The sequence below is a fragment of the Dermochelys coriacea genome, chromosome 2 (genome assembly GCF_009764565.3).
Source record: "Dermochelys coriacea isolate rDerCor1 chromosome 2, rDerCor1.pri.v4, whole genome shotgun sequence".
In the NCBI taxonomy this organism is placed as follows: domain Eukaryota; kingdom Metazoa; phylum Chordata; order Testudines; family Dermochelyidae; genus Dermochelys; species Dermochelys coriacea.
The window spans coordinates 22083201-22104918 of NC_050069.1; the positions used below are offsets into that span (position 1 = coordinate 22083201).

At 41.6% G+C, this 21718-nt stretch overlaps 1 protein-coding gene across 17 annotated transcripts in view; it reads left to right on the forward strand.

Annotated features, from left to right (window-relative positions):
• MTSS1 (MTSS I-BAR domain containing 1) overlaps positions 1-21718 on the forward strand; it is a 178173-nt gene that overhangs the window by 20031 nt on the left and 136424 nt on the right. For all 17 annotated transcript variants that reach the window (XM_038389936.2, XM_038389940.2, XM_038389933.2 and 14 more), the window contains exons 2-3: positions 4666-4727; positions 9417-9490. In XM_038389936.2, coding sequence (XP_038245864.1) covers positions 4666-4727; positions 9417-9490 — 136 coding nt within the window. The remainder of the gene's footprint in view (positions 1-4665; positions 4728-9416; positions 9491-21718) is intronic.

Consider the following 21718-nt stretch of genomic DNA (forward strand, 5'->3'; position numbering starts at 1 on the left):
GGATAATAGTAGGGCTTCTCCTATCTTGGTATGGTGTTTTAGTTCTGCACAAGCTACTTCTAGGGATAAGAGGGAAGGACCTCCTTCATATATCTTCACCCCTGGGCCTTTCTGCAGAGGTTGCCAGCTGTGGAGTAACTTCTTGTTTGTGATGTGGTCACTGGACAAAAATTTCCCATTTTACACACAGGCCATTTATGGCTCTCCAAGGATAGCAAATTGTTGTTACTCACCTTGGCCAGACTTGAATCAGAAATTTAGGGCTTATTTTCACTGCAGGGTGTAAATCAAGCATTGCCCCCAGCCCATTCTCTTCCCCTCCCCAATCTCTAGCTTGAGGTAAATGATGTTTTAAACTCAAGCTAGCTGGCCTGTTAGGGGTGTAGCTGGAAGCCCAGTTGCTGTTGATGCTTGAACTAGTAATTCAGCGAGGATGCAGCTACAGACTACCTTTCAAATTAGTACAGCTCATAATCTCCTAATCCAAACACTGTATAGCTCAAGTCTTTTGCCATGTGGCTGCTCTCACTCAAGCAATGCTGGCTCAGCAAGGACCTGGAGCTAACTGCTGCAGTGAAGACAAACCCTGAGATGGGTGAGGCTATGTAATTCATTATCAGTCCTCTGATTCATTCTGTTCTTCTCTGGGTATTTGCTGTTAATGATGGAAAGGTCAGGGTAGTGTTCTGCCTTTTCTCTAGTTAAGGAGTCTTCATTTCTCATGTCTAATAGGTAGTGTATTAAATTAATTACATTGTGAGGTTGCTGGTGTTCAGAAGGCAGCAGATAGCCGAACTGTAAATGCTCTGGTAGTCCAGATTTTAGTTTCCTTCCCAATTCCTGATGATGGTATGGAGGGCAAATGTAACAATCATCTCCTGTGCGATTCATAAGGCACTGATGCAGCAAGGTACTTAAGGACATAGCTGATTAATGTGAGTAGTTCCAGGGAGGTAACTGGGATTATTCATGGACTGAAATTTCAATATGTACTTAGGCCCTGATTCAGCAAGGTACTTCTTTGACCTGTGTTATAGTAACAATAAGAACAATCCAGTTCTGCAAGTGCAGAGCCATTGGCTGCAAAATCTGGTTTCTAAAGGAATTGTGAATGTGGGAATTACAAAGATGCCTCCTCACTTTCTGGTGTTCATTAAGAGTGGGCCTTGCTGATTTGGGGTGTCACCTGGAAAAAAACCTCAGGGTAAAATCATGGCCATATTGAAGTCAATAGCAAAACTCTCAATGATTTTAGTGCAGGCAAGTTTTCAGCCTTATACTTCAGTGTCTGCATGTTCTGAAGTGTCTGCTGACATTTCTCAAAGTGGGGGGAAGGGGCATGCATTCCAATTAGCTGTGAATTCGATTAAGGAAAAGCACTGTAAAAATGAGGCTTCTAAGACTCGTCAGCGAGCTGAGTTGAAATAATATTAGGAAAGTGGAGGAATCTGAGAATAGTAAGTACCAAATTTACATTAAGTTGGCTATGCTGTATGAAACTTTTGTTGGGGAAACTGGTGCATCCTTTTGAACCTGCTGCTTTCTGTTTTGCCCTGAAGATATCCCTTTGATTTAATCCTGCCAAGTACAATGCTCTTCTTTTCAAATAAACTTGGTTTTGGTTTAGCAAATCAATACAAGATTGGTAAAATAGTTAGCCTCTTTGATTAGGTAAAAAGATTTTTTGGGGGCATTTAATATCTTGTCTGACTTATTGACACTGATACTTATCTACCATCACTAGCAATTTTAGGGTGTGAACCCGAGTCACTGATTTCAGTGGGAGTTATGATTAGGCTTGCAGGGTGAGGCCCTTATTTTTAAAATCCACTGGATTATAGTTTATAAACACATTGTGATCTGACATTCTGATGTCATATAGAGCAGTAAGCAAAAGAAGCCACTCCTGGTGCAGAATTCCTGTAAGATTGGGGTGTTAACAGATATGGTATTGCATGATACAAAATCTGAAGAGTAGATAATGTCTGCAAAAAACTGGACAATGGCTAATACACTGGTACACTGATATCAGTGCCTATCATGCTGACCACTATTGTCTTGTTGTTTCCTTGTATTCTCCAATTTGCATGACTTTATCAATCTTTTTTTTTTCCCTCTTGACTTATATTTAGACTGTAAGCTCTTTGGGGCAAAGACCGTCTGTCTTTTTGTTCTGTTTGTACAGCACCTAGCACAATAGGGCCCTGGTCCATGCTTTTAGGCACTATGGTAATACAAATAATTAATAGACTGTCTTCTGTCTCATTTGATAGAAGCAGAGATAACACCTGTTGGGGGCAGATATGCCTTACTACAAACAATTGTATTTGCATATAATAACTTCCTATTTGGAATGCGTATTCTCAGCAATGGGCATCGGTTTTATCTAGGCTTGACCCATGCCCATTGTTGCAGTAACTGAGTGTCTTACACACTTATTAAAAAGAAAAGGAGTACTTGTGGCACCTTAGAGACTAACAAATTTATTTGAGTATATGCTTTCGTGAGCTACAAATGCATCCAATGAAGTGAGCTGTAGCTCACGAAAGCTTATGCTCAGATAAATTTGTTAGTCTCTAAGGTGCCACAAGTACTCCTTTTCTTTTTGCTGCTACTCTGAAACCTGACATTTATTAAAGTGAACACAGTTCTCTTTTTCTCTCTAACCCCTAGTCAGTTGGAATTATTTGGGGGAGGGGGGTACGGACAGTTGGTTGTACTAAGGCGAGGAGGGAGAAGCTAGGTCAAAGGGGGCTTGACACTTATTCTGAATAGAGCTGTTGTGGTAATGGGGCCTACCAGTTTATCCTAATTGTGAGTTCAACTGAGAAGAGTGAGTGAAAGTCTATAAGATGTCACAATAACCTATGCCAATAAATGTTGATGGGAAAAGATGCAAAAGGGAGACGGACTGAATTAGTCTTAACAAAAAGGTCTACGGATATAATTCAAGAACAATGTTAAGATAATTCTTGGTATCCAAGAAAAGTCTAGGGACAGGGAAACAATGAACCAAAATTAGGGTATTTGAAACTAGGCCTAATTGGTGGACAAAATAATGAGGACCACGGGTCCTCAGAAGGAGATTTTGGGGGATGACGGCAATGTTGGCTGATTAAAAGAAGGGAAAGGAGTGAGCCCCACTATCTACTGGGACCTGGATCTTCTTCGTCCTAATCCTGAGAGGTGCTGAGCAGACAGGGCCAGAGAGGGAACCAGATGACATTGTCCTCTCCACTGCTCTGGCTAAATTCTGAATACCACCTGGGATGTGAGACTTTGTGGTCTCCCTTCCCCCACCCCCGAGTATGTCGTTTTCCATCCACATGTTGTTTCTTATCTTTGCTATCCTTCTCCGTTTGCCTTTTGTCTAATTAGTCTGGCTTAGCCAGCCAAAAGTGTATATTTTGCTACACTGCTGTGAGCCTGTGATCAGAAAGAGGCTGTTAAAAACAATGCCCTAAACAGCCCATTGCTGGTATAAGTTTGCCAGGTCTCAGAGTGGCCAATAAGACCATGTGATATGCCTGTGATTTTTCCAGCAGAGAGATTGCAAGTGAAAGTTAACACCAGAGACAGAAGCTGCACTTCGTCTTTTGCAGTTCCTTCTTCTCCCTTCTTGTGTATGTTTTGTTTTATCTAAACAGGGTCAAACTTCAACCGCATTTATAAACCACATTTATAATGGCTCAAACCAATCTCAACTAAGTTCCCCTCCAAAAAAGACAGTTATCATCTTTGATACCATCTGAAAGACTGTCAAACAAGGTGTTTTGCTCATAAAAATTCTCCCCAGGTAGAGTGGAAAAAGGAACGAGGGATGTTGTTCAAATGAAAGCTTTATTCTACATTTCAACTGCTTTAAATATTAACTGTTTTCCCTTTTCCCCCCCTCTATTTGTAATAAAAGGTTAAAAAGATGTTTAATTGTATTTGCAATGGTGCTAAGCAGGGCTAAGGGCTCTGTATACCAAACCTTATTTAACATGGTTTAATGTTAGACAGTTTCAGGGTCATGTTAACACCTTTGACTCTTTAGGGGGAGATGGATCTAAGTTATACAACTTCAGCTACATGACTAATGTAGCTGAAGTTGACGTAGCTTAGATCTACTTACCGCGGGGTCCACACTACGCTATGTCGATGGGAGACATTCTCCCATCAACTCCCCTTGTGCTTCTTGTTCAGGTGGAGTACAGGAGTCGATGGCAAAGCGATCTGCGTTGGATTTAGTGGGTCTGCACTAGACCCACTAAATTGACTGCCGATGCATTGATTGCTGCATGTCGATCTGCCGATAAGTGTAGACAAGCCCCAAGTGGCTTGCCCAAGGTCACAAAGGAAGTCTGTGGCAGAGTAGGGATTTGAACTTAGGTCTCAAGTCCTAGCCTGAATTCAGAACCAGTGGGAGTTGTGTTTTTTGTTTTTTGTTTTTTGTTTTTTTTTTTTTTTTTTTTTTTTTTTTAAGGACAATGTTGTTTTAAAGGAACAGCAGATAAATTGCTAGAAAAATGTTACACGGCTCAGGGGATGGACATTTATTAAACAAAAAGTAGGCTTTATTGCTTTACTTTGATCATTCATATTATCCCAAACACTGAATTCTGAACATCAAAATTGAATGGCCATTAAAATCTCATTATTATTATTTTTTTTTTCTTTCAGGGAAGTTACCCAGTTTGGGAAGATTTTATAAACAAAGCTGGGAAACTGCAGTCTCAGCTAAGGTAAGTTTCTTATCGCACAGCCCATCCCCTTGGCATGTGGGGACATGCTAGGCGTACTGTGTAGTTTAAATGGTGCTTCATCCTTGATAGTCTATTTAGCATGTTTTTAGTTTAGCTTTTCTTTTTAATATTTCATATTCGTAACTCATAGATGTAATTTCTGTGTGCCTCCTCTTACAGTTTTAGTATATTTTAGAAAAATAACTAATTGTCCACACAGGACTGCAAGTTCTTTTCACATTTTAATTTTCATGATATGGCCCCATCTGGAATTCTGTTGTAAGACAGTTGATTTATTTTGATTTAATTAACCCAAAGCTTTGGGGTTGAAAGTCCTTGCATTATTTTTATAAATGTAAGATAAAGAAGGCTTATTAAGTTACAGGAATACTCTAAATATTGGGTAAAGTCTATGGTAACCTAAAAACTAGGACAGAAGATCTGGCTGCCAAGGAAATCCCAGTGCTGGGTCATTTGGCAGCAGTTAATAACATGTAACTGGTTGGGTATCGGTATACCAAGAACATTCTGGATAAATTTTCATAGCCTTCCATTAATAAAACATTATTCAAGGAGCTTCTATATCATGTCACAACTTGGTATCAGTAACAGACTCAACAGGCTCATAAAATGCCTTTCTACTTACATAGGGAGAGGGGAGAAATTAAATTGCATGTTACTATGAACTGAACCTTATTTCCTAAACTAATAGGATGTACGCTTCTCATATGTCATATCAAAAAACCCCATAAAAATCCTGTATGAGGTTGGTTGCCTGCACGTGTGCTTCCCTTTCCATGCAGTCCCATCCCATTGGGTGTCCCAGGTGGGATTCGCCTGTCTTACTGAAGAAGTAAAAGGAGGGAAAGAGGAACCATGCTTTCTCTGACTCCTATTAGGTTGTGTAGTTATCTATTTTTAAAGATTGTTTTCAGTTCTCTTTTTCCCCCCCCCCCCCCATGTCCTTCTCTCTTCCACCAGCATTCCTGCAGTACGGGATTTGAAGCGTGCCCCTGGGGCTAGGAAGCATTGTTTTGGCCAATATGAGCTTGCTTGCCCCCACCCTATCCAGCCCCCACTTGCCCTTTTTCGATATGTGATGCCAGTAAGGCAATTGCCATGTACTGGGATTACTTAAATGCCAGAAAGGTTTTACAGGACTGTGCCAAAGCATTGCTCCAAGTTACAGATCATTATTGAATCCACTTTGGATTTTGGAAGGCACAACTGGAAAGAGTCTGCCTGGGTTCTTAGATGTTCAAACGTTGTCTGTCCAGTTTCCAAGTTTTCCCGGAAGTCTTATCCTGAATGGGATGGACTGGAAAGTGGAGCCCATATTGGTACTCTTGGAAGGAGCTAGGCCCACTTCCTTATCTCCAGGAGCTCCTCCATGCACCCAACACCCCGAGTCTTACCTGGCTTCCTGCTTCTGCCACCTTTCCCCGATTGGGAAGCTGTAGGGATAGGTGGCATACAAATGCAGCTATGACCAAGTGTGGGGAGGAAATGACACACAGCGAGAAGTGAGGGGTAGTCTGTACAGAGGGCAGGTGGGGCTACTGGTGGGAGAGGAGAAAAAGGAGTGGAGTCCTTGATGGGGTTAACGGTTTGAAAGGTTACAGTGTAGTATGTTCTTAAGCTAAAGTGCGTTAAACAAATAAGGGCAACCTGGAAGTTTTTAATCATTTATTTAGGAAATACAGTTTGTCTGCCCAGTTGGGATTGCTTCAGAAACCGCTCCAGTTCCTCTTGCATCCTGGATGCCACCAGTTCAGGACAATTAGGCAACTCCTCGTCTTTCAACAGGGAGGCCAGAGTCCAGGAGAATATCCAGATCCTGGCACACACTAGCTAGCCAGATCTTGCCCCCTGGTTTGTCTCCTCTTTGGTCTCTGCCATTTTCTGGCTTTTCAGTGCAGGTTTTCAGAGTTCTTCCTCATTTTTCTAATGTTCCTTATGGGCAGCAGTGACAAGAGACATTCCTCTCCTGCCCCCAAAAAAGAGGCTCTGCGTACTCTGGCTGCACCAGTACAACATGGACCTTTGTCACGGATTCTTGCTGTGAAGCTGCCCTTCAGAAGAAGCAATGGCATCTGCCAGCACCTCAAAGCTCCAGACTACCTCTCCACTGCTCCTGGCCTGGACAGTGTCATGGGCCGCTGGCATCAGAGAGAGCTTTCCCTGAATAGGAGCTTTCAGATCCAGGCCTTGTCCTCAACTACTGCAGCTGGAAGAGTAGAGGACAATTTCCAGGACCCCATCTCCTCCAGCAGCTTCTTTTCGAAGGGGGGAAGTGTTTGCCTTCAGGTGCTGAAGTTCAGTTGCTCAGCCAATTATTTTATAGGTCTTATTCAAAGTCTTTTTTCTCTACCACCCACGCACCACAAAGAAAACTTCCCTCCCAGGTGCTTTAGTAGTTCTGTGCACAGACAGTTTGAGGATTTACTTACTTACCTCCAGCAAATGTTAATCTTTTGCCTCTGCTGCTTCCTCTGACAAAGGGGAGAATATGTCATTGAAGCTGGAGTCAGGCCCCCCAGTATTTTTTTTTATCAGAGAAGTGGAACCTCCTTATTACCAATCTGGATAAGATAATGTAGCGCATGATTTTGAAAGAGCCTAACAATAGGAAAACAATGCTGGAAAAATCCAGATATGGAAATAGCCAGGTCCATGAATAAGTATTCACAATTAGCCCTTCTCCTCCCCCATCTCAGGGGCTGACCTACAAATGACAGCATGTAGAGAGTCCTCCTCCTAACTATTTGAGGTCATAATCTCTTTCAAACCCATATCTTGGATCAGAAGATTGGGAAGGCTCTTAGGAGGAATTCTTCACCGGCTGTAGCCCAGCCGTGCACTACCATTTATTTCTCCTCTATTTTGAGGGTGTACATGAAGTGAGGGTTGGATAAAATCCAAGTAGTCCAGTTCCATCTCTTTCAGGAAAACCATTCTTTATCTACAATTATGGTCTTTACTGACTGCGGACAAGCTTCCCTGCAGCTTTCTGCTCACGTTTTTCGTTTGGCGGGTGTGGCTTAGATGGACTTCTGCCTTTAGGCCATAATGAAGAGACTTCTGAGACAAAGTAAAATTTATGGATCTCTTTAAGGAGATCTTGATTGGGACTCATTTGGAATGATCTCTCCAACTGTTGTGATCAGGAGGGAATTCACTAAATTTGCCTATGTTTCTCTGTACCTCATTGTCCATGAGGACCTAAGTATTGCTGTGCCACTGTGACAAGTTTAATCCCTAAAGTCCTGTCCTAATTTTATTTAAATCAGGATACCCAGACTGTAAGACAGAAAAAGAAAAGCCCTGGCACAAAGCTGCGATGCCCTAGGGCCCTCAAGACCTACTTATTTAGAAAATTGGAATCTGTTTGTCCTCTCTGAGGGTAAGAATCACTGGATGCCAGCAGCTAGATTTGCTATCTAAATTGATAAAACGGTTTATCTGAATTATGCAATTAGCAGGCCTTCCTTGCCCTTTGAACCTTAAAGGCCTATCAGTTCACTTCCTAGGCAGAACAGGTGAGCAGCTGTAGCTGAAGAAGTGCAAATCTCCCACTTGGTGGTCCCTGCAGAAATGTTCTCAACATACTGCCTCTGTGCTTTCATCCTCAGATGCTGCCTATGGACTATGTGCCCTTCGGGCATTCCTCATAGCTTGGTGGGCCTGCCTTCTGTCAAGGGTGTGTGTGGGGGGGGGGGAGGTATGCTGTATCTTGTGCATTAGTTTTGATGGAATTTTCTTCAGTTGGCTCATCTGCCTTTGCCATCTGTTCTCTTCTGTCTCTTGGGTGTGTGTTTGTGTCCTCCTCGTGGTGAGTCTGCCTCTGGTACAGAAGAGACTTCTTACTCGTAACTCCTTTCTTTGCCCTGGTTCTATTTGCACAGTCACTCTTGATTAGTCAGCAGGTATAAATTTGTTGTTGTACATGTTTATATATAGCACTACTAAGACATTTGGTTTAGCTCCTCTAGAGGTAAAGGTGGGGGTGGGTCTAGCTGGCTCGGCAACTAAGAATGAAGGTGACCTGCCTGTCAAGAGGAGAATGATGTAATCATTTGTTCTGCCCTGGTGTAACTGTAGAACAGAGAGAAATTTCTGGGTAGTGAATATTCTCCTTTTCCCACTGGTCCCAAACAGGATCAACAGATCTCTTGGAAAGTACCCACTTATGCTCTCACAATTATCAGGGAGGCAGGTACACTTCAAGTGAGAACTCAAATGATGTGCTTAGGATAGGATTTGACTAGGACTGCAGAGAACTTACTTCTCCCTTATCTGGGGACGTATCCTGCAACATACAGGTGCCTCCCAAAAATAGTAGTGGCTTTAATTTATTTAGATTTTTTTTTCATGTTTGGTTGCTTTAATATTGATTCATCAGATAAAATCTGCTACAAGGGGCTAACTGCATCCTTTTGAAATAACACCTGTCCTGTGCAATTCACAGCACAGCATTAGCATCTCCATAGTACCACACAAAGCAAGGAAGAGATTAAGAAATGAAGGCAGAAGAGGGCTAAATTCAAACACAAAATAGAGGGGGATTTGTTATATTGTTGCCCCTGCAAGTTCCCACTAGTTTCTTAATAAGCCTAAACATTTTTGACAATAATTAAATAGGCAGCAATGAGACACAGCTAATGTTTTGTTTTTCTGTATGCATTTCAGGACTACAGTAGTAGCAGCTGCTGCCTTTTTGGATGCCTTTCAGAAAGTGGCTGACATGGCTACTAACACACGTGGTAAGCAGATGTGTCAATATTTAGTTTAACAGAATACTGTGTCCAGCTTGTATCATTTGTGGTAATAATAATAATAAAAAAACCTTACTTGTTACCACTGACAGGAAGATCTGGTAGACCTCTTACTTTGAATATGCAGAATATGAGATGGTTTGGAAAGATTTTTTTGAAAAATGATGGAGACCCATAATTTAGATTTGTTTGACATAAATAATTTTGAATATTTCTTAATTGCCCTCTGAATTACATGCTCAGGAAGAATAGTCAAACTGTAGATTTATTGAAATCTGTATCTGTTCTCATTCTGACACTTTATCCCATAAATAAGTTTAAAAGAGATGTAAAGCCAGCTCCTCAGCTGGCGTCAATCAGTGTAGGTTCATTGAAGACAATAGAGCTGTGCTGACTTGCACCAACTGAGGATCTGGGTCTGTAGTTTTTTTTGTTTGTTTTTAAGTCACGGTCCCTGAATATCTGAGGCAGTTGCCTGCACCTTCATTTTAGAGGAATCTTCCTTTATCGTCCCCACCTTCCCATACCCTATAATTTTTCCTTAATCTGCTAATTAATGGCCAAACTAGTTCTCCTGGCCTCTAGCAGGAAATGAGGAATGTTCAGGTTCATATGGGGTGACTGACTGCGAGTTTGTCCGTGAATACACAAGTAGAAACAGTGGAACTGACATCCTGCCAGACCCCTGGGTGAGTGGGGAGCAAAAGGCTGCTTTTCTGTGGTGTGCCAGATGAACACTGACCCAGGCAATGAGATCTGATGTCTCTGCAGAGGCTGGGCTGCCCCGTCCAGCAGGGCTCTATTATTGAAGAGCTATTCCAAAGGGAATATACTGCTGTTCATCAAGTTGTTTTCAGTAGTTTCTAGCTTTGGGATTTTGGGTGTTGTCTCTCCCCCCCCCCCCAATAAATCCTTGCTAGTTTCTAGCTCTGAGTAATACTGCATCCCTAATGTTGAAAAGTGTGAGGTTTAATTAGCAAGAGGCTAACTATCTAAGCCACACTTTTCCTTCTGAGAGCAGTAGCAGCGGCTGGAACAAGAGTTAAATAAGGGCACTGTAACAACTTTGAGAAACCAAATATTTGTTTTTAAAAGCTGCTAATTGCATTCTGCTAAGCTTATCTGAAGGAATTTTTTTATCTACTATTGGAGATATTAATACATACGTTAAAAAATGCCAGCTCATACATGTTAGACCTCAAACCATGACTGACAGATTTGGCTTCCTGTGTACATGGCACGAAAGGGACAAAACTAGAGATGAGACTGTCACAGGGACCCAAGATGAAAAATTTTTGGGTTTGGAGTCTGAAACACCCCTTTTTTTTTTTTCTCCCCACAAAGTTCAGGCTTGACTGAGCTCTGCTTCAGTGCTGGGTCACTAAAAGCACTTTAAGATCATTAAAACTTTTATTTACATGTGTTTTGAATTCTTGAATGACCAAAAAACTAAATATTGTGGATCTATGCAAATTATTGGGGGATATTTTATATCTACTGTTCCATGTATTTTGATGTATTTGGAATATATCCAGCGTGCATTGCATCTCTCCAGACTACGTCCTTCAGAAAAGAAGCTCTGTAAATTCAGTCCAGTTAAATTTGTATAACCCCCACTGTTCTTCCTCCCTCACTTCTCCCAATTGAAATGATAGAAGGGAATTTTGACATATTTTTAGAAACTGACATTCTGACCAAATAATTGAAATTTCAGGCTAGTGGCTTTTCCATTTCCCCCTGAGTATGTGTTGTTAAGAATTAGCATCTTGCATCGTACCCAAGAAGAAACCTCCTTGAGGTTCTTCAGCTAATGTGAATCCTTATATCTTTTGTCGTAGACTGGATGAAATCCCGGTCCCATTGAAGTCAATAGTAAAACTCCTATGACTTCACTGGGGTCAGGATTTCATCCAACATCTTCATAAAAGTAGTAGCTTAAGTGAAATCTGGCTTAAAAATACTGATCTTCCACCCCTTCCCTTTTGTGATGTGGGGATTTTTTTCCTGCCTGTGGTTTTGCCCCTTGAGGAATTTATTAATTAGATATGTAGGACTTAAGACAATACTGTACTAATGGTTGCCATTTGTTTTGTTTCTGTGTATTTTATCCTTTATAAATTGTGTATTTCTTTGACCTGTGGTGGTTGCTGTTGGTATAGATTACACCTAATACTGCAAAACCACGGGTGGTTTTTAAAACAGTTTTGTCCCATGTTTGTTTACGTTAACTGAAATTAGCAAAAGTTTGCTTTTGTGTTTTAAGTATCTGTGGAGAGAATATATACAATGTTTTTAAGATGTATGAAAATGTTTGAGGGTAAACAACAAGCAGGATATATACATGTGTCCTGTGTACCACTTCACAGAAGGTTTAGCAACTTCGCATGCTGTGAATTATAGGTATACATTGTCATTGTATGAAGAAGTACTTCTTTGATAACTTTAAGTAAAAATGCTGATCCACCTGCCTATTTCAGAGAGACAGTGTTATTCCTTAATGGGAAGTAGTGTGATTAAAATGTTGTAAAGCTGTGTGCTGTTTTTTATTTGTAATCGCTTACTGTTTTACTGGAAGTGGTGTGTTGTTTTAAGGCCCAGCATTCTAGCTGATGAAAGCATTTTATCAGTCAGTCAGCAGTAACTCTCTCTGGCTACTTGTCAATTTGCTTTCATCAGCATTTGCTTCAGAGGGAGAAAATACTCTCTCTCTATATAAATATTTACAATTATACAGGGGAAAACCTAATACCTTTGCAGATACCTGAGGATGGTGGGCTTGTACGTAGCTTCTCGTTTCATTTCCATGAAGTACAACACTGAAGCCAGGCTTTTCTAGCTGACACTAACCTCTGCATGGTACTTGAGGTCACTGAAGTGCTGGCTATTCCCTTCCTATCTACCTATCTCACCGGTTCTCAAACTTCATTGAATTGTGACCCCCTTCTGAAAACAAAAATTACTACACGACCCCAGGAAAGGAGACTGAAGCCTGAGCCCCGCCCAACCCCTGCCACCCTGGTTGGGGGAGCCAAAGCCCGAGCCCCACCACCCTGGGTGGGGGGTGGAGGAGGCAAAGCTGAAACCCAAGGGTTTCAGCCCTGGGCTGGGGCCTGTAACCTGAGCCCCACTGCCCAGGGCTGAAGCTGAAGCCTGAGCCCTACCTCCCAAGGCTGAAGCCGTCGGGCTTCAGTGCTGGGCAATGGGATTCTGACTTTTTGCTTTGGCCCCGGACCCCAGCAAGTCTAATGCCAGCCCTGGCGACACCATTAAAATGGGATGGTGACCCAGTTTGGGGTCATGACCCACAGTTTGAGACCTGCTGGTCTCCCTTGGTCATTTGCCTCCTCTTGACTTCAACTTTGCAGGTTTTGCTTGTTACACAATTTTTATATTTGTGTTGGGATTGGAGTCTTTGAGGTGGAAGGCTCTAAGGGGAGAGTGTAAAACAACAGAATCACAGGGCGGAGTGTGCCAGTACGCTACGCTGTGCTGCGCCATGCCATCATTCCGCACATGCTACCTTTGAGGGTAGCAAAGACCCCCTCAGTGTGACGCAATGCATTGTTGTACTGAGCTGGTATATTGAAACAACAGCTCAGAGTGGTATGAGCTGCTCTGTTCATTTCAAGGTGGGGGGTAACGCTGAAGGATTTTAATACTGATGATGCTTACTCCTGATGTGTGTGAGCAGAACCATTCAGCTGTTCCAGGATTGTGAGTGGAGGAGAAGTCCTACCACTTCTTTTTTCCAATCTGATCCTTTAATAAGAGGAGCTGTTAAATGAGTCGACTAATGAAAGAACACTGTCCATCTAATAGATGCAGTAAAAGTGGTGTGTTGCTATGTATTCGTTATATTTATATTCCGGATACAGAATTTGTTATAAAAGCATGTGAACTCCAGTAGTACAATACTGTGTTGTATTGGAGGATTGATCTCACTTTAAGGAGACAGTGTGGTCTGGTGGATTGACCGCTGGCAGGGAGCCAAGTACATGTCAGTCTGAGTTCTGCACTGTATCAGTTTCAGAGCTGGCCTTCCTCAGGTCGAGGGGCTTGCGTAGACTAGGATAAAAGGTATATTTAAATGGTGCTGGCTAAATTGGTTCACTCTGCATTTTTAAATATCTACCTTTTATTCTAGTCTAGATACACCTGCTGTGGGGCCATCTTGGGATATGTGCTGAGTGCCCCCAACTCCTACTGACTTCATTGGAAGTGGACTGTGTTTAGAAACCCCCAGGATCAGGCCCTGTACTTCTCCTCCTCTCTCCTCCTCCTCCATACCAGAAGATAATTCTTATCCAGAGTTCATGGGAGGATTAGTTCATATGTAAAATCTATGGCTCCAGTTCAGCAAGGTGCCTGAGCTTATGCCTTATATAAAGCATGTGAGTTGTCCCTCTGACTACAATGAAGTTACTCCTTGGGTGAGAGTTATTTTATGTCCCAATTTAAAAAACAAAAAAACAAGCACCAAATGCCATTAGAATTATTAAATGTGCAATAAAATAACAAAAAGAAAAGGAGTACTTGTGGCACCTTAGAGACTAACAAATTTATTTGAGCATAAGCTTTCGTGACATACAGGTTATGCTCTAATAAATTTGTTAGTCTCTAAGGTGCCACAAGTACTCCTTTTCTTTTTGTGAATACAGACTAACACGGCTGCTACTCTGAAATAAAATAACAGTAAATACTAATACATTAAATTTCGTTAGCCCCTGGCATTAAGGATGGGATTTTCAGAAGCACTCAACGTTGGTGTAACTGTTCCTGTTGAAGTCCATCGTAGAAATCTTATTGGCTGCAGTGGCTGCAAATGGAGATAAGTTTACCTTGGCCAGCAAAAGATTAATAAAACAACCCCCCCACCCTGAGAAGCCATTTTTCCTCCCACTTCCCCAAAATACTCTCATTCTGCCCCCATCAACCCTCTCCACTAGATGGCTTTTGCCAGTTAGGCATAAGTTTCAATACCTTGCTGAACCGTGGTCTGTATGATAGTGTAAGTATTTTTATTTTTTTTTAAACCCCCATCCATTTAAAACTTTTTTTGCAGAAAAATTACTCAGACCCATTCAGAATTTTTTCATTGATTTGTGAAGAACAATATCTTTCACCAGGTTCAATAGTCTACTCTGCCACAAAGTTTCCGGGTGACCTTGGGCAAGTCATTTAGCTCCTCTGAGCTGCAGTTCCCCATCTTTAAACTGGAGATAATAGCACTGCTCTATCTCACGATGGGCGTTGTGAGGATAAATGCATTAAAAGATGGTGAAGCGCTTTGAGATCTACTCATGCAAAGCACTACATAAGTGTGTTTTTAGGCATTATTATTATTGTAATTATTATTGGCTTAGTTTGCATTTTGCTGAGGATGGAGAAAGGAAAAACTAGATTGCTCTAGTCATTTTTTCATTTTCATAAGTTAGTGCAATGTTATTGCATGTTAGTTCAAACCACTGAAGGGGGTAATGGTCATTTTTAGAGTCTTAAAATCCTAAAGCATCTTCTCTAACCCAGCCTTCTATAAATGTTGATCTTAAATTAAGTTGACGTGATCCTGCTATGTTTTCTTATAACAAGAGAATCCCAATATGTTCAAATTACTGTAGTTTGAAAATGTAATATAAATTTTGTTTTTTGTGCAGTTTTAGCGTGTGGGTAAGTTGGTTTCTTCGCTTTGTACCTACACTAATTTTCTCTTTGCCTTCACTATATTTTGATGTCCTTCTGGACTGGCACTGGATTTAAAAACATGAATATGTAGGTTGGAGAGGAATAGTGACATTAGCCTAATGTTTTATAGCTTCAGAGTTCATACTGATGTTATCCTTTTAAATCAGTTTTATTGAATATTCATAGGGGAGCCTGAATATATTAAGTGGCAATGTCTCCCTACCTTCTCCTTCGTTTTTACAGATGTAAATTTAGAAGACTTACGGGAAGAGAAATTGAAAGCTTTGTGATTACTCGGGAGGTAACAATTGATCTTCAAAGTACGATTGTTAATGAGTCCTTCAGTATCCACTTCGCATTCAGCTTGCTTCCCCCCCCCCCCCGGTATTGAAGTGGTTTTTAATACATATAGCAGGAGTATTTGCTATTGGTAGATAAGTGTGCCTCAGAATGGTTTAATTATACAGTAACTCAGAGAGCTTTTCTGCGGACAGTCTGATTCGATGTGTGATGATGCAACTCGGGGGCTTGACATGCCCTGTAAGGGATACACCTTCCTTTCCCATGTACAGTGCAATATACTTTAAGATGTCAGTGCTATTTATGCTCTCAATCCCCTTCATTCTACAGCAGTCCATGAGGAGTGAAAGATGATCTGCACATTAGAGTGCTAGTGAAAGGTGTGTCGGAAATGGTTTCCTGATGGTAGGATAGGACTTGGGGTTAGAGAGTGTCAAGGTCCCGGAGGAATAGCCAAGATAGCACATTAGAGAGCAGCCAAAACTGATGCTTACGTCTATGCTGCAGCTGAGAGCATGCCTCCCAGCCCAGGTAAACAGAGACACATGAGCTCCGCTCAAGCTAGCGTGCTAAAAATAGCCGTGTGGGTGTTGTGGCTGGATGACAGCACGGGTTAGATGCCCGAGTGCAAGCCCACCTACTCCCTAGGTCGGAGCTCAGGTGGCTAGCCTGTGCCTCTGCCCATGCTGCTATGTCCACAATGTTGTTTTTAGTGCGCTAGTTCAAGTCTGACTGGGCTGGGAGACATGCTTCGAGCTGCAATGTAGACATACTCCCAGGGACCCAGGGTGCATATTCTAGTTACTAGCCAGTGCTGAATTTTGTAAAGCATCTATGCTGCTATTATTAACCATGATAATTAGATTAAATCACACCTTTGCTATGCAGCGTAGATGCACCCGTGGTGTTCCCAGGCTGGGGAAAGGCAACTGAGGGCTATGGGCAGAAGATGAGTTTCTGCCATCCTGTCTTGTGAAAATGAATTATTTATTTGTATTTCAGTAGTGCCTGGAGGCCCCACTGTGCCAGGCACTATGTAAACATGAAGTGAGATGGTCCTTGCCCCAAAGATTTTGTGATCTAACTAAACAAGATAAGTGGTATGCGGAAAAACCGAGGGGAAGTGATTTGCCCAAGACCACATAGCAAATCACTAGCAGTGCTGGGAATAGAATCCAGGTCTCCTGAATAAATATTTTAATTCTCCTAAACTGGTGTTTGACTTAATAAAAATTACAGTAAATTGTGTTCACAGGACAAAATTCTTGACCGTATTGCTGAATACCTGAATGGGAAATATTGAAAGAAGTGTCCCTTTTCTGTCAAAAAAAACAAACAAACAAAAAACAAAAACAAAAAAAGAAAAAAAAATCAAAACGTTTCAAAGTTAAACTTTGAACCAGCTGTAGAGATGGATGCAGAAAAGAAATGTAATTTCACCCCAAAAATTTCCCTGTTTTTTGTCCGGCTCTATGGCAGTCTCCAATGACTGGAGAGCTAGTATGAATGATGACCTCGCAAGAAGCATGGGAGTAAAAGTGGATCTGATGAGGGGAAGGGAATTTAATCACTATGTAACTGTTTTTTTCATAACAGCTGTTTAACTTCAGTGATATTAGAATAAAGGAAACCTTTGTTCAACTAAGGGCCTAAGGACTTACACTAAACATCTCTGTCCTTCCCCTGGTCCTCCCAAATAAATAAAACCCAGGGCTGATCAGACTTTACACACATGATACTTGTAAGGTGTAAATCAAGCAGGAAAAAAGCAATATTTAAATCTTTCATGCTACCAGTACGTGCAATAAAGAGGCAATTTAAAATCCTTTGCAGGTAGTTTTTTTAAATTGCTTGAACACATATTTACATACAATCTGTGTTCTGTAATATCAATTCATGCATAACAGTTTTAAAACTGTTATCTAACTTTTTAATATTAAATCTGCAGAATCAGGGAAGTACATAGTTGAAGACAGGTAGTGTTAGCCATGTTTTCTCATCTCTATCTTCTTGCGCATAGATAGAGTGCAGTGTTAAAGTCACTAAGCTGCATACCTACCTTGAGAGTTCTGTGGTACTCAGTAGAATGGGGTCAGAATGGAATGAGACACGAGTCTTGTCTTTTTTAAATGTTGTTTAATCTTAAATGCACAAATGCAAGAGATTTAATGCTATTTTCTTATATTTTGTTGTTGTTTCTAGCTAGATTTATGTGTGTATGTTTTTCCTTAAGGTCAAGTCTGAAGCTAGCTCAGGATTCATGTAATCAAAATTAGTGCTGCCTTGTACTTCACACTGAGGGGAAATTTCCAGTTTGATAGATAAAATAATCACTATGGCAACCTACATGGCCACTTAGTCCATGGTGCTTTGTGCAATATGGTGTATAAATAGATGATGATGTCTCTTTCCCTAAGTCGAAGCGGTTTTTTATGAAGCCGTCTGTCTTTTGTAAAGAGATTGAAATGCAGTTAGGAGATGGATTAGGTTGCTGCAGCGATTTGTATTCAGGCAGCAGAAATGAACAAATTTAATTGCAAGGGTTTCTTTAAAAAAACAAAAAACCCCAAAAACAACCCACCACCACCAAACCAATGTTTGGGAGGGAGTGCAAATAAGAAAAGGGCACGTGTATAGTAAGTAAGAGCTTGACACCCCTTTCCTGATTAAAAATGCAAATCTATTCAGAAACATTGAGTCAGAAACCTTGTTGGGGGAGGTTGTGGGGGTAGAGCATTAGTTATGCATTGCTATTTAATCAATAACAGCAGATTTTTTTTTTCTGACTTAGTATTTCTTAGCACTGTAGTATCTTAAGGCCCTATGGACCGACCCCTATGTCCATATGGTGCCTTTTATTTGACGCCATGTAGGTGTCTGCCCACGTGGTGTTCCTTGCAGGATTGGGAATGAAATGCCTGTTTTTGGAATTGGTCTTGAGTTACAAGTGTTAAAGGGATGGGATTGGAATTTTAAAACCTTTAACAATCCAGTTTCTTGAGGAACTGTGAAGATGAGTGTAAACCATAACCTGTTTAAGGATTTCATTTCACTAATTTGCTGGCGGGAGAGAGAGAGAGAGTGACTTTTAAAACAGTGGCGGCTGAGGTTTTAGTTGGTTGCTTGTCAGTATAGCTCATCTTCCTATGGTTGGAGATCCCCTTTCAGTCTGATTCAGTCATGATGTAATAAACTGGTCCTGTAGTTGGTGCATAACCATACTTCTGTAGTAACCACAACAAAAGAGCTTTTTTCCCCCTCTGTGAATTTGTTGGTTAGCAACAGTTGCCAAAGAGATGTTTCCATTGTAGTTTACCAATATTTGTTTTATTTTAATCTATTCATCATTAGGCATCTATAGGAAAAATAAGTATAAGGTCATTAAGTTAGAATTGAGGTGCTCCTCCTTTACTTAAAATACATAAGAACGGTCATACTGGATCAGACCAAAGGTCCATCTAGCCCAGTATCCTGTCTTCTGACAGTGGCCAATGCCAGGTGCTCAAGGGGGAATGAACAGAACAGGTAATCGCCAAGTGATCCATCCACTATCGCTCATTCCCAGCTTCTGGAAAACAGTGGCTAAGGACACCATCCTTGCCCGTCCTGGCTAATAACCACTGATGGACCCATCCTCCATGAATTTATCTAGATAGGCTCATACTGGTGGCCCTGGAGATGTTGCCCAAATAAAAGTACTATATGCTTGCCCAACTGTACTGGCAATGCTTGCCCAACTGCCTTTCCAAATCCCACCCGAAGCCTGCTGAGGCCACCTCTCGAGACGAAAGGCAGCTGATTCTCTACATGCCAGTTCACTTTTTGGCCTCTCTGGGTATGTCTACACTGCAGATAAACACCTGTGGCTGGCCTGTACCAGGTGACTTGGGCTCTCAGGGCTCGGGCTAAAGGGGCAGTTTAATTGCAATGTAGAGGTTTGGGCTTGGGCCACAGCCCAGACTCTAGGACCTTGAGAGGTGGGAGGGTCCCAAAGCCCAGGCTGTGGCCCTAGCCTGAACCTCTACACTGCAATTAAACAGCTCCTTAGCCCAAGCCCTGCAACCTTGAGTCAGTTGGCACTGGCCAGCCATGGCTGTCTTATTGCAGTGTAAACATATGCTCTGCTGAGATTCAGAGTGACAATTGTGATGGTAGCTTTAGTGAACAGGGGATTGTGCCCATGAGAAGTCAGATTAGCAATGTCAACTTGCTTCCTGCAACTCACACCACATCTCTGTGCTGGTAACTTCATGTAGCTGTGTATCAACCCAGGCAGGATTCAGACCGCTGACACAGGAATATGTCCTGTTATCTCTTCTTTAAGCCATTAGCCCCCTTTTCATTCCTTTACATCAGTCCTGAGTGATGCAAAGCAGTGTATTTGTGGCACATTATGAAGATACATCCTTTGGTCTGGAATACAGGTTTGTTCTTAGGTTTTCCCCTCAGACAAAATTCTGTTTCTGACAACATAGAGGATACAAGCAAATGTGAGATTACAAGTCTTGGAAGTCTAGAATTGAGAATTGCACATCCAGAACAATGGAGCTCTGTTTAATCCTTGAACAAAAGACCCAGTGGCATTTGCATTGTCTAACAGGCTTTCCCTCCTCTGTGATGTACTGTCTGTCTCTCAGAAGGATGCTTGAGCTACTGTTTCTGATGTTGTTTTAATTATTCCCTGGAGGCTAAACTCTGCCATGTCAATTCCTTTTATGCACCCTTATTGCAGAGGTGTCAGCAATTTCAGGCGTGTGTGCGTGTGCGTGTGTGTGCAAGCAAACTAGTTAGGGCTGTTCTCATTGCCAGGCAGTTTGCTTAGTGATATGATTCATCCCACATTTGTATACTTGCTGCTCAGAGGAAGGTTATACATTTCTATGGTAATAATGAGGTCTTGCTTAAAATAGATCGGCTTCCTGTATTTTCTTGTCCTTCTGTTTGCTTGTGAGCGGTTGGGTGTTGCTAGCTCAATTATTTGCCCCTGTTGCTATGTGCAAATGTCAGTTTGTTTTAAAATGAGGCATCTCCTGGAGCTAGAGCTTAGGCAGTTTTCTGGTCTTGTTTGGCCAATATTGGGGTAGAAATACCCTCTGTATGCAGAATTCTGAGCTCCTTGAGAGGGGAGCCCTTTCGGTTGTCAGATTGTACTAGAAAACTAGTATCAACCTAGGACAAGTGACTTATTGTTCTGTGCCCCTCCCTCCCGCACTTAGTGAAGTCCAACCTGTAAAACTGCATGAAAGTTAAATAGTGTGATCATCCTGCTGTTTCAATTCATTGTTAGAACCTCTTATCTTCTTTTCTAGGAAGAGTGGTGTAAAAGGGCAAACTTCTGTAGTGAATTATTTCCCCCTGCCACCCGTTCTGATTGTTTCATTTGGCATTTAGCAGGCAAGTTCTGGTTCAGAAATGACCCAATCTCAGTGAATGGTTGGGTTACACTCAGTTAAATCTCATTGCATTTGGCACTGTTTGATATCTTCTTGCTAGGTCTGATACATGAGAGGGAGCACGTTCCTTATTCTCATTAGGATCCTAGTGAAAAATGCTGCCATTTTGCAGCAGCGTCCCTAGCACAGGTTGCAGATAACCATGTGAAAAATAACAGGGAGTGGGGGAACATTCTGTTGTATTGCAGTGTAGCAGAATCATGGGATAATTGTATGGGGTGGGTCTGTTTGCTATGCTAGTGCTTACAATTACTATGCAACTCTGTCTTTCTGAAGCATTTACTGCTATGTAAAATTGAAATCTGCATTATCCCCCACTGTGAGCATCTGGGCCTAGGGACTGGTTACTATAGAAACTAATATCAAGGAGCTGGCTGGTGCTTTTCTTTGGAGTTGTATAAGAGCATATTTCACAGTTCCGTGCAATCCTGTGCAAATGTTTGATTACAACCAAGAAGATAGGGAATGTGGCTCTCCTTGCTGCAACTGAAGTGCATGTACCTCAAATATGTGTTGCGATCTGAAAATGGGCATTCTGCAGAATGCCAGCTTCAGAGGTGGACAGCGTGTAGGTTTCTGATGTTGCCAAAAGAGCCATAGATTTGAAGAATACAGTGAGAATTGATGGCAAGAATATTCTTATATTCTGGGCATCACTTCAACCCATCTCAAAGTGAAATGTAAGGCTAAGAATGGGTGCTATTTCTCCACAGCATAACAGCTGTCATAAAAGTATTTATCCCATACTGAGACTGAGCTGGAGTCTGTTTTGCTGGGCATA